Here is a 14092-nt window from a genome sequence, read left to right on the forward strand (position 1 = left end):
GACATGCTGATGACTAAGGCTACGTTTTAGTCATGGGTATTTTTAGAAAAAGTCTTGGACGGGTCATAGGTAATAAATAAAAATTCACAGTTATACCCCTAACTAAATCTTGGGCGGGAGGCCACGGGTGCAGTCCAAGGGCGCTGTGGCCCACGTGGCCCAGGACCCCCGCTGGTGCTGGGGGGATGGTTGGCGGGACTGGCTGGGACTCCCTTCCTGGCTCCGCGTGTCCCTGCAGCTCCTAGGTGGCGGAAGGGCTGGGGGCTCTGCCTGCTGCTCCTGCCACAAGCCCCTGCTGCGCAGCTCCCATTGGCTGGGAACCGCAGCCAATGGGAGCTGCGGGTGCAGGCAGCACACAGAGCTCCCTGGCCCCTCCTCCACCTAGGAGCTGCAGGGCCATGCCAGTGGGAGCTGGGAAACCCCCACCCTGAGGTAAGCGCCCCCCACATTCCCCAACCCTCTGCCCCAGCCCTGAGCCCTTCCTACAAACCCAAACTGCTGCTGCTGGCCCAGGGGCTTCCCGGCTCAGGCAGCCCCTGAATCAGCACCAGCCCCTGCAGAAGTCACGGAGGTCACGGAATCAGTGACCTTCATGACAGGCTCACAGCCTTATTGATGATGCTTGTTAAAAAAACAATGTGCTAATTTTATGACCGAACTCTTGGGGAAGAACTGTATGACCCCTGCTGTTTTACCTGCATTCTGCCATATATTTCATGTTATAGCAGTCTCGGATGATGACCCAGCACATGTTGTTTGTTTTAAAAACACTTTCACTGCAGATTTGACAAAACGCAAAGAAGGTACCAATGTGAGATTTCTAAAAATAGCTATAACACTTGACCCAAGGTTTAAGAATCTGAAGTGCCTTCCAAAACCTGAGAGGGACAGGGTGTAGAGCATGCTTTCTGAAGTCTTAAAAGAGTAACACTCCAATGAGGAAACTACAGAACTTGAACCACCAAAAAAGAAAATCAACCCTTTTGATGGTGGCATCTGACTCGGATAATGAAAATGAACATGCGTCGGTCCGCACGGCTTTGGATTGTTATTGAGCAGAAACCCTCATTAGCATGGACGCATGTCCTCTGGAATGGTGGCTGAAGCATGAAGGGACATATGAATCTTTAGCACATTTGGCAAATAAGTATCTTGTGATGCTGGCTACAATAGTGCCATGGGAACGCCTCTTCTCACTTTCAGGTGATATTATAAACAACAAGAGGGCAGCATTATCTCCTGAAAACGTAAACGAACTTGTTTGTCTGAGTGATTGGCTGAACAAAAAGTAGGACTGAGTGGATTTGCAGACACTAAAATTTTACATTATTTTATTTTTGAATGCAGGGTTTTTTTGTATATAATTCTACATTTGTAAGTTCAACTTTCATGATAAAGAGATTGCACTTCAGTACTTGTATTAGGTGAACTGAAAAATACTATTTCTTTTATTTTTTTTACAGTGCAAATACTTGTAATCAAAAAATAAATATAAAGTGGTATTCTATTATTAACAGTGTGATTAATCGCTTGGCAGCCCTATTTTTCAGAGATTCTGCAGTAGCTGTCACCTTCATGAGCCATCCCTCAAGAAAATTAACACCTGTTATGTATTTATATAGCACAATATATTATGTATCTAGATTTCGTACAAAAGTTAAGTGTGAATTAAATAAAATAGCACAGATTCATAGCCACCACCAACAGAAGAAAATGGACAAGGGCTACCAGGTAACTGGTAAAAGTAGGAGGCTACAATGGTCTCATGTGAGCTGGCTGAAATTATAAAGGCCTTATTTCAGCCTTGACTTATTCTACCAACAGGCTCAGGAGGGCATGGTAAGGAATGGATTTCTACAGACTTGGTCCCTGAACCAAGGAAGCTGATCCATAGCTCAATTAAGATGCAACCTCCATAAGGATAAAAAGTTAACTCGGCTTTGTAGAAGAAACACATGGCTAACAGACTCTTGCCCTATATACCATACATGTATCTTGGGCAGAGACCATTATGCACAATTGGACATCTCTCAGCCACAGTTGCAAAAAAAAAGGAACAGTTGAGTCAGAATCCAATCCACAAATATACAAGGGAATAAATACAAAACATTTGTCAGCGTCCAAGGTTTTTTAAGATGACAATCTTTTGCCCTACAAGTGGACTGTTAAAGGTAACTGGAATCGAAATCCTATACCTCTGGGGTAAATGTTCTTGTGTGTGCAACACAGATCACGAGAAATTTTAGCTAGCAGGGAAGAAAGGATAGGCTCTAGCGCTGCTTCTTTGAAGGGAAAATTGGTCAATTTGATAGTAACTGTTATACTCACTTGTGGCTTGTGCGTGTAATACTGAAAATTTTGTCCATGTGTGTTACAATCACCATATTTTGAGATATAGTCATACCTAAGGCTATGATTTTGTCACTGAAGTCATGGAATCCATGACTTCCAGAGACCTCTATGATTTCAGCCCATGGTGGCTAGGAGTTGCAGGGTCACCCTGCAACGGTGACCTTGCAGCTCTGTGCTGCTTCAGGCAGCGGAGGGACCCTGCAGCTCAGTACCATCTCAGGGGGCGGGGGGATCTCGCAGCTCCTGGCCATCTTGGGCAGTGGGTGCCCCTAAAGCTCTGAGCCCCCATAGGCGGTGGGGGCCACTGGAGCTCTGAGCCACAGCCCCCACAGTTGCCCAGCCGCCACGGGTGGTGTGGGGACTTCGCAACTCCACATTTTGTCATGGATATTTTTAGTAAAATCAGGGACAGGTCACAGGCTTCCATTAATTTTTCTTTATTGCCTATCCATTACTCTTACTAAAAATATCTGTGATCAAATATTAGCCTTTTTCATAACTGCTAAAGAAAGCATTTTAACCTATAGCCAATGTAACAAATCCCCTTTGCATTTGCATTTGCATTGATGGGATACATAAACATACTGCAGGCCCTTGTTATAGAAGACCAATGCTATCCAGTACAGTGAGCAGATGAAAATGTCAATCTTTCATCAGACTATTTAACCTGTGATGACACTGAAGTCTGCTGACATTACAGGGAATTATGAACACTTTTTGCATATTGTGTGCTAGCTTATTCCATGATTCCTTTGAGCAGTCCTGGGGAGTTGGAATCTGAATTACCCTGGAGAAACAGCATAGGAGGAAAAAAGGACAGATCACCTGCCTGAACTTGTCAGCTCCTTAGCTGAAAGTGAATAGTTCAGCATTTAATAGAGGCTCCAGGTGATTGAGCAATGTAGCCAGGTGGGATTTCAAAGGGTTGATGCCTTCTCATTTTTTTTTTTTTGTAGAGTTGACTCTGATAACCCCAGGTGTGGCCAGGTTCTCTGATCAAAGGAAAAACGTGAATAACTTGAAGTGTACATAGGGAATAAGTACACTTCATCTGCAGTCACTCTTACAGGACATAATGCATCTCATAGCAAAAAACTGTCATATGCCCGCACACAAGTGAACAGCAGGAGTATGTGACGGACATTACATTCATTGTTATGTTAAGCCCTGAAGTATAAAAATCAACGGTCTTATCTGGAATACACAAAGCAGGGATGCATGTTTGTTGCCTGCTTATATTTGGTTTAGAGAAGGGAAAAAATCTTGAAGGGTGTGCCTGTCTTGGCAATCACCACAGAACCAGAAGTTAGAGATGAAAAAAAAGACTTATTAGGTCATCTTGTCTATCCTTTTGCCAGTGAAGGATTGTTTCCTACAGTATATTTAAGCACTTTGTCCAGTCTAGTTTTTCAAGTCTCAAGCAATAGATATTCCACCCTTTCCCTGAGGAGATTATTTTTCAATCTAGTAGAGCTCAGCATCAGGAAATTTTTCCTTATTATTCAGCTTAATTTTTTTCCTTTGTTCAGTTTCATTACATTACACCTAAAAATATTCCTCTTGTTGCCTAGATCAGAGGTTCTCAAACATGTAAGGTAAGGTGGTGGCCTTGGGAGGAACAGGGTGTAGGTGGAGGGGGGCAGTGGGATGAGAAAACGGGGTGGGAAGAATTTGGGATGTGCAGGGCTGCGGCAGACAGAGAAAGAGGCAACTTTCCCCAGCTCCAGGGCTGTGGCTGCCGGGGAGAGATGGCCCTCCTTCCCAGCCTCAGCTCTGTGGCTGCTGTGGCGGGGGAGAGAGGGCACATCCATCGAATTAGAAAGGTAAGACTACTGATATTAAAATATGAATTGTGTGCTTTTATTTGTAGAACAAAAAAAGTTTATTATTGAGGTGGTTTTTTTATATAGCGCTTTTATCCAAAGCACTTTACAATAATTAGCTAACAGTACAAACAACAGTTGGAAAGATCATTAAGTGGTCCGCCAAGAACTGCAGCAATTTTCAAGTGGTCCACGGAAAAAAAAAAGTTTGAGAACCACCGGCCTAGATCAATTCCTCTGTCCCAGATGTTTACACCCTTCCAATACTTTCACCCTGTTCTCTCTTAGGGCATGGCTACACTTGCGAGTTAGAGCGCATTAAAGCAGCACTGGGCGCCCTAGCTCACTACCTGTCCACACTGGGAAGGCACGTACAGTGCTCTGACTCCATGACTAGAGCGCTCCTGGTACTCCACCTCGGGGAGAAGATTAACACTTGTTGCACCCTGGCTGAACTGCCCAGGTATCAGTATGAACGAGGTGTTGCATTACTGCGCTTTGATCAGCCTCAGGAAACGTCCCATAATCCCCTTAAGTCAAGTGGCCACTCTTGTCATTGTTTTGGAATCACTGCAGGAATGCGGATATGCCCTTTGAAAGCTCCATTTCTGACTCCCGGCATGCTTATCTGCTCCAAGACAAAGCAACCATTAGTGTGGAATGCTGTGTGAGAGAGAGAGAGGCTGGGGGAAGGGGGTCTGCTGCTGTCTGAACTTACAAGACAGCATGCTGACATGCTCTCAGCCCCCCAAAAACCTACTCTCTTCCCCCCCCCACATACACACACAACACACTCCCTGTCACACTCCACCTCCCCCTCCCCCCATTTGAAAAGCACATTGCAGTCACTTGCATGCTGGGATAGCTGCCCATAATGCACCGTTCCCAATGCTGTGGCAAGTGCCACAAATGTGGCCATGCCAGTGCTCTTGAAGCTGTCAGTGTGAACACACACTGCCGCGCTTTCCCTACTGCGCTCTGGTTTAACTCAAAACACCCTACATCTGCAAGGGTAGCCATACCCTTAGTCACGTTTTGTTCTTTTAATCCTTCTACTCAAGTATCACAGTGTAAAATACCTAATGGGACTTCATCTCCAGCATCTTAATCAAAGAGGGTCTGGACTCTCTGATGCAGAAAGTAATGACTCTGAATGTAAAACAAAAGACACATTTGCTATAAATGAAAAATTAAGAGTGTGTATGGAATCCAGTGTCTGTGTATAGCCCTAAGGTTGTTTCAGTGTCTTTGAGCCCTTTATCAGATATTGTCATGAGAGATCTGGTTTTCTCATGGTGTTTCAGTTCCTGAGTAGTGGAAATGCTCTAAGACATGCTCTCAACATTACAGGTCCATAAATGGCTACCTTGTGCATTAAACAGGAAAACTAATACAAACAAAACCCACATCTTGTGAACACACAAATATTTGACTCCTCACTCACACTTTGATCAATCCACTATACTGTCTATTAAATCTGTACTTCTGATTCTGTTAATACTTCACAGTATTCTGGTTGCCTGACTGCCACTTCCAGCAGTCATTAGCAAAAAACACCCAATGGGAAAACACCACAACTTCCCAATTTAAACGCTAACATTCCCCTGGTAAACAAACCAGCTTAGACAGACCTACTATATATGATTTGCCTTAGCATACATGTTTGCCAGGATAATTCGTCAATAAAACTGGCTCGCAGATAACCCTGGCAGCGCAAGCGTCACCAGTAGCGTGTGTGTTGAAGCTAAGTGTCAGCTACACAAGCGTTGTTATTTTTCCCATTTTTGATGACTGGTATCACCATAGCTTTCCCTCTAAGTTGTCTGGTAACTCTCTCTCCAAGGCTTGTCTTTATAAGCTGTGATTTCACTAATTACAACTCAATGTATTTTAAGATAATACCCAGATATAGTCATTTCTTTAATGTCTTCCAAGCCTTTTTTGTGACCATGCTGTATTTCCAAGGTACACATTAGCTGTAGCTCACGAAAGCTCATGCTCAAATAAATTGGTTAGTCTCTAAGGTGCCACAAGTCCTCCTTTTCTTTTTATTAATTCCCAGTTACACATTACTTATCTTCCAAGTTAAAGCCAGACACACAAAAGCATTCAATAGGCTCAGTCATTTCTCTCAGATCATAAGCTTTGAAAAAAAGCTCTGGTGAATAAAAACTGAACTCGTAAACATTACTGGTAATCTTACTCGATGCGAGAGCTGGTCGAAAATATTCTGAATGTTTTCCACCCAACAATGTTGATTTCACGGAAACCAGGCACACTGGCCACCCAGCTTCCACACATGCCTGGCTTGAAACTCAGCAGCCAGGGAACGTTGGAGCCTGGGGGGCAGGGACTGGAATTATTCAAACAATCCCATTTTGGTTCTTCTGAAATGCAAGGATTTTTAAGTTTCAGAGTAGCAGCCATGTTAGTCTGTCTTCGCAAAAAGAAAAGGAGTACTTGTGGCACCTTAGAGACTAACCAATTTATTTGAGCATAAACTTTCGTGAGCTACAGCTCACTTCATCGGATGCATACTGTGGAATTTTTAAGACGTTCCTCCCATGGAAGATTGCACATATCTGAATTTTTGTTCTGATTAGGAATTAATGTTTTTATCTTATTTGAGAAACGTGAAGTTTTTCACAGGATGGAAATTCCAGTATCTGCACAACCTGCACCAGAACTTGAATTGTAAACATTCAGCTCAGAAGAAATGTGTCTATTGTTTCATCACCTAGCATGCATATTAAACTCATTTGTTTTAACAGGGAGAATGGTCGTCAATCTTAACTCAAACAACATGAGCATGAGTCCTTAAGTCCCAACTTTGTTTTACAATCTTCTCATTTTCATATTGATGTTTCTGTAGCCAAACAAAGGTATTGTTACATTTATGAGATTGATGTGAATACTTAAACCCGTGGTTAAAAAACTGTGTTTACTATCATGTGTTTTAATTGGTTATGTTGAATGGCTGACTGACACTGAGTTTATCAGATGGGTGTTTGATTTTTACAAACAATGGAGTGTGCCTACTTGCACCCAATCGGATATAAAAGATTTCAGAGATTTACTGATGGTTGTTCTTGCAAGCATCATTTTCACTTTTTGCAGTGGATGCATTGCTTTTTGCTTTCAATATTTTTATGCACAATTGAAAACTCAAATAAAAATCTACTCGAGAAGTTAAGTTAAAAGGAAACACTCAGAATTTAAATTTGCATGGTGTCTGGATTCATTGTTTTCTTACCAGAGCACTCAATGTGCCCAACCCTACAATGTCAAGTAGGCAATTTAAGGCACCATTGAACAGTGATATAGGTGCAATTGTTTAACAGGATGTGGGTTTAACATGTTTGAAACATTTACCTGTGCTACTTCTTCAAAGTCTTCATGGCGTTTCTGCAAAGCTCTGGCCCGATGCAGGGACTTTCCTACCCCGGTATGTTTGCTAAGGAAAGCTTCTCCATGGTTCTCAATCCAGTCCAATACCTGCAACAAAAAGACAACCGTATAAAATATAGCTTCAATGCATGCCTCTCTATTTTGCTTCCAGAGCCTGCTTCCTGCAGTGGGAGAAATAAAAAGCAATAAAACCAAGCTATCAAAGAAATTGAGGAGCAGTTAGTTAGGCAACAATCTATGAAGAACTGTATTGATAGTTCTGACGTCAGTTTTCCCTTTACAAAATTTTAATAAAGCTTACATTGAAAGCTATGTTTACAGTTACTAAACCGGTAGCCATCTAAATCGAGCAAGATTATACAGTACATGTTGACAGAGTTCCAACAAGGCCCAGCGGACTCCACAGCAAGGACAACCTAAGTTCCACAGCAGGGTCCATGGATTCTGAGCACTACAATTTGACATGCTGTAAATTCTGTAGCAATTTAGTGTAAACTCCGTTTTTTAATTAATTGAACACACAGCACAGTATGTATTTTATCTTCGCTGATGTAGAACTGATTTACATACTCTCTACATTTGTTTGTATTTATTTTTATAACTTCAGTGCACCACAAAAGTAATGAGGAGAGTTAGAGGTTTTGGCAGCTGGATATAGGGTGACCAGGCAGCAAGTGTGAAAAATCGGGACAGGGGGTAGGGGGTAATAGGACCCTATATAAGAAAAAGACCCAAAAATCAGGACATCTGGACACCCTAGCTGGAGAGGAGAGAGTTGGAACTTTTGGCACTGAGGGAAATGTTGGGTCTGTTACAGATAAGCATATTAGATTGATGTTTCCACTACTGTAGAGTAGTGAAAACATTTATGTTGGCATTTAAACAGTCATTAGGCACTGAGTTAATTTTCTGTAGATAAGTGAGGGAAGTTCACATTTTTGCAGAGCAATTGTTTCAGGTTCTTTGGAGACTGGCGGTATATCTACACTGCAATAAGACACCTGTGCCAGCTGACTTGGGCTTGTGGGTCTCCGCTGCGGGGTTGTTTAACTGTGGTGCAGATGTTTGGCCTTGTGCTGCAGCCTGAGCTTTGGGATGCTCCTCCCTTGCAGGTTTCTAGAGCCCAGGCTCCAGCCTGAGCCTAAATATCTACATTGCAATTAAACAACCCCGCAGCCAGAGGCCCGCGAGCCCAAGTCAGCTGACAGGAGCCAGGCGCGGATGTTTCATTGCAGCGTAGAGATACCCTGAGACAACTGCAACGGTTTACCTCAGTACAAATGGAGTAACCTTCACAACCATGAGAGTTTTTTGGTGTTGTTTTTTAAATGAAAGCTTTGGGCTTGTCTACACTTACATGTTGTAGTGCTCTAACTTACTGGCTCAGGGGTGTGAAAAATCCCCCTCCCCCCGAGTGCAGCAAGTCTGAGAGCTTTAAAGCACTAGTGTGGACAGGCTCTGAGCTAATCCCCTCGTGGAGGTGGATCCCCAGGAGCGCTGGGAGAGCTCGCGACCACACTCACACTTCAAAGCGCTGCGGCGGGAGCGCTCCCGTGGCAGCACTTTGGACGTTTCCAGTGTAGCCATGCCCGTAAGACTCTGGGAGCATAATTCTGCAGTTTTTTGAGTCACTGAACACAAGGCCTTGAATAATTTGACATTTTTTCTGTAATAAACCAATAATGGACTTCACATGATCAAAAAGAACATTTTAATGGATAGCACATTTAAGTTCTACTTCTCAAGAGAGTTCCTAGCCTCCTAGAGTGTAGTAAGACCAATGGAAGGGTCAGCAATCAAGAAGCCAATCCTAGGATCCTTGCATATTTTCACTGAAAGGTATTAATGTTATAAGTTATGTCTGTATCACAAGTTTTAATTAAAAAAAATTAGACTCTCAAAGACAAAAATGATCAATTATGCTATTAATAAGCTAGATCTTTAAACCACACACGACAATGCCTGCGCCAAGAACTTTGTACAACTGAACTCCATACTGCACAACAGCTTCTACATGTAACAGTATTCTCTACAGTGTTACACACATCCTCTTCATGGTGGTAGAAAAGGGACATCTTTCAGTTGCCTTTTAAACGCATGAAACTTAAGTTTATTACTTTAAATCTTTCAATGAAAATTTAAACATTAGAAAGACTTTATATAGTATTTAATTCCATATAAGCCAAATCATTCCACAAGTCCAAGACTGCTACACAGAACAAGGAGAAACTTCACAGGAGTGATACAATACACATCTTCCAGAATTCAACTTAACCAGGAGGAATCTTATATATATCTCCTATATAATCTCCTATACAATACTACGTAACACAGCCTTCGTCGTAAGTTTTATTTAAGGGCTTCCTTAGAAGTGCACACCCACAGGTCCCCCCGAGATACACTTTCTGGTAATTTTTTTTCTTTATACCACATTTAAAAGTTATATTTAGTTTTTAAAAGGTGCAGTTATTAACTGGAAAGAGTGACAACACTGGTACAGCGGTCTATACATACATTTAAGAGCTGTATGGATCTACATTTGTGACTTCACTTTACATACTCTTACCGCAATACAAAGTAGGTAATTTGTTCGTGTGCATTTGTCTTTCCTTTATGTGAAGTTTAAAGCCATAGTATTTTATGAAGATAACAAATTCTGAAATGTTATCCATTTTCTTTATTATAGCAATGATATAAACTAACATTAGAGCTAGGGGATGGGCCGTCTATTTTTAGCTCACCATTTACACAATTGTGATAGTTTACTATCCTTCCAGATAGCTGCCTTCTTTTCAAGTTTTATATAAACTTATGAATTAACCTGAACCCTAAGTAGGGAGCTATCTGGAAAAATAATAAATTACCACAACTGTACTGCTTCTTAAGGCATACCATCAGCTTAATTAGTGAACATCTGTGTTACTGCAGCACCTAGGAGCTCGGGCATTGGTCACAAAGCAAATAACGGGCAGAGCAAGAAACAGACTGCAGTAGCATCCAGAATCCCTGCTCTAGCCACTACTCAACTTTCATTCCATGCATTCGCTTCCAGAAAAGCCCGGTGCTATTCACAACTGTGTGACTATAGCTTGAAATAGAATACAAGTCAGATGCAATTAAAAAGAATTCACCACAATGATTTGTTAAGGCATCTCTAACTTTAAGTTCGATGTGATGGGGTGTTCACCCCTTGCCAGCCCTGAAGGGGCCACAGTGTCTCAGAAAGGGCCAATTAACCTTCACAGTTGCATCTGCAGGGAGGCCTGGCATTTACAAACACTAATTACAGATGAGGCCCAGCTGGGATAGGTTTATAAAAAGAGGAAGTTTGCTAATAGCAAATGGGGCTGCAGTCACTCTCTGGGCCTAGTGAGGTGAGAAGGAGGAAACCCAGGGCGGAACAGAAGCCCTGGGATCCTAATCCTGAGGGAAGGGGTTTACCCAAAACGGGAGAGGAGAAGAAAGCCAGCAGGGGATAGAATAGGAAGAAGCCCCGGAAAACATCAGCCAGGGTAGAGACGGTGTTGACCTTGACTGCTGATTACAGGATCCCTGGGCTGAAAATGGGAGTAGCAGGCGAGCCCGTGTTCCCCTACCAGCCACTGGGAAGTGGCTCAGGACCGGTGAAGACATCATCTGGACAATTGGACTGGCAAGACATCAATACCCTGGAAGGGGAAAACTACACAGTGAGCCAGCTGGAGAGCTGAGTCATGGAGAGAACAGATGAGGCCAGACAAGAGCTGATCCTCAGACCCACCGCCAGTGGTGAGTGAACCCTTTTACGGTCTGCTTACCTGTATGATCACAATTTAAGTAGTTAACATTTACTCCAGTGAAAGTCTACACTAAGTTATTTTGAGATATTTTGTCTAATTTCTTAAATCTACCTGCTAGAATTCTATACATTATCTCACCTTGTTAACACAATCTGTCAACTTTACTGACTAAATTAAGTTTTTCACGGCTCTTAACTCTTCTTGGCATCTCACAGCCACTACAGTTATGAGGTGGAGGGCCGGGATTCTTTTCTGGCTTGTGCATGACCAGCAAATTTTCTTGCTAAAGTTCCAATCCTGTAACTGGTTTCAGAGTAACAGCCGTGTTAGCCTGTATTCGCAAAAAGAAAAGGAGTACTTGTGGCACCTTAGAGACTAACCAATTTATTTGAGCATGAGCTTTCATGAGCTACTGTATACTCATGGATAATTTAATGCATGCATATAATTCCAAACTACATTTTTAAATTTAAATGGATTTTTATTTGATGGTGGTGCATACCTCAGAAGGAGCCCTTTCTGACTTTGAGATCTGAGTTGGCAAGACTGGCAGTTAGAAAAAAATCTGCTCAAGTTTGTCAACTGATTTCCAGATCACATTTTCTTGACACACACAGTATGCAATCGCATGATGCCACATTCACAGCCACTTAAGATTAGAAACGCTTCAAAAAAATCACTCTGGGACATGTGTCTGGGGTCCAACACTAAAGAGACAATAGAGAAAAACAATATTGCTGTTAAATAATTTTTCCTAAAAAATTTATACATCAAATTTACCAGTTTTATAGTTTATTCTTGGATTGTCTTTAATTTTGTTCTTTGAAAGCGAAAGGGTAACTGGAGATGGTGCAGAAAAAAGTGTAATTAAGAAACATGGTCATGCCTAGTATGCATTCACAATTATTACATTTTCTCCATAACGATTTAATAAAATCCATTTATAAAATTTGTACTTAAAGGTGGTTGAAACAAAAGACTGATTTTCTCTCTGGCCTTGAAACACATCTATTAAACACAGACATTGAAAGCAGCAGAATTTCTCTTTCAGTTTAGTTTAACAAATAAAGAGCACAGTTTTAAACCTTACTGTAAAGCTAGGGCTTGGCAGAATTGGGGGCGGGGGTTGTTTGTTGTTTTTTTTTAAATAATTTTGACAGATATCAGTATTTTAAAGCTTTTTTATTTTTATCCATATAAATGTTCATAGTTGTGGGAAATCAGGGGGCCAGGTCAGACAATAATTATTTAATGACAGTCGACACAGATTCGAAAAGTTAACGCTTTGTAACTGTTAAAACAGTCACCATATACATGTCAAAATATAAAAAATAAATATCCTTAAATCAAACTCTCAAAGTTCTCAAGCAGCATTTTTGTTACTTTGCCTATCTGTAAATTTCATTTATTGTTAATGGAAATTTTTCTTCATTTGTTAGTGTGTGTATGGTGAAATCAAGGTTTATTGACATTACTGATAAAAATCTAACCCTTTCAATCCTAACTACAGTTAATATCCCGTAATACCCTCTTGGAAACAAAACCACAAACCAAACTTTGAATTTATAATTGCTCATACTTTCTAATTATTTCAAGATTTGTATCTTTAGCAACAATAACAGAACAGTCCCTACTTGAGAAATCTCAATGACAATTTCAAGACCATGCACCTTCAGAAAAATTATGCATTAAGTGGAAAGCAGTTGGGCTGTTGCCTGTCTTGTGCAGAAGTTCATATTTTGATCTATATTAAGACTGATAGGCATTTAGAACGATGAATATCCATACAACATTCATCTCTAAGAACTTCATCACACGCCCACAATTTTTACTTGACTTTACCAACTTCTAAAGCAGCCATATGTCTTACCAGGTCCACTGAGAGCCCAGAAGGCAGATACAAGCTTTGAACCTACAATCAGGCAAAACTCATCAACTCCAATAGTATCTATTCTGGGCACTAGTTTGTAACTGAAAGCCAGTTTCAAAACCACACATAACTGTAAGTAAAAGGTCCAACATACCACAATTGTACTATTGTAATTAAAAGCAGTAATGAAAGCAAGATTTTGTTCAGTTCCATGCGTTCTGTACAGATGCACTCACTTCATTAGCACATTCCAGTGCATTTCCCTTATTTCCAAAGAGCTCCTATTTAATTTAAATCTGTCCAAAATAACATTTTCAAGAATTCCATGTACTGTAGTGGCTTACTTGACATCCCTGTACTACTTGTGCTGGTCAGATGAAGTTACACAGCCTTCAAACAGGGAAGTTCAGTCGCATGCCCTCCTCCCCAGAAGACTGTAGAAGGAAATGAAAATCTCTGATATTAGCCAGGCCTGTTGCATAAACACATGGCTGCACAAAATGAGGAAGACATTGAAGATTCTGTCATATGTAGGGAGAATGAAGCCCAGAGACTGGGACTGAAAGACTTTTCAATGGTCTACCTACAGTTGGTGCGCATCTCTGTATGCAATAATTTTAAAAAATCAAGACCGATGCTTAAGTGGACAGAAACACCTCGGTCAGCAGGAATAAGGAGGAAAATCATGTGTCAATGAGTACCTACTGGTGATGCATTTTCAGAGTTCCTGGCTAGTTTCAAGGAGGCCATTCTCCTAACATTTCAGATGTGAAACTAAGGTGAACTAAGAATGCAGAAGGGTTATGATTATAAAGACAAATTCTGCTCTCAATTGCATTAGACTTCTAGAGTTAATTCAG

The 14092-nt window shown here is 41.3% G+C and overlaps 1 protein-coding gene across 1 annotated transcript in view; it reads right to left on the reverse strand.

Moving 5' to 3' along the window:
• Positions 1 to 5279: 5279 nt before the first annotated feature.
• The window catches only part of LOC144260148 (triple functional domain protein-like), a 196866-nt gene continuing 188053 nt past the window's right edge, over positions 5280 to 14092 (reverse strand). Inside the window, exons 10-11 of the mRNA XM_077808708.1 lie at positions 7548 to 7670; positions 5280 to 5324 (exon numbers count right to left, since the gene is read on the reverse strand). Coding sequence (XP_077664834.1) covers positions 5280 to 5324; positions 7548 to 7670 — 168 coding nt within the window. The remainder of the gene's footprint in view (positions 5325 to 7547; positions 7671 to 14092) is intronic.

Source organism: Eretmochelys imbricata, chromosome 2 (genome assembly GCF_965152235.1).
Source record: "Eretmochelys imbricata isolate rEreImb1 chromosome 2, rEreImb1.hap1, whole genome shotgun sequence".
In the NCBI taxonomy this organism is placed as follows: domain Eukaryota; kingdom Metazoa; phylum Chordata; order Testudines; family Cheloniidae; genus Eretmochelys; species Eretmochelys imbricata.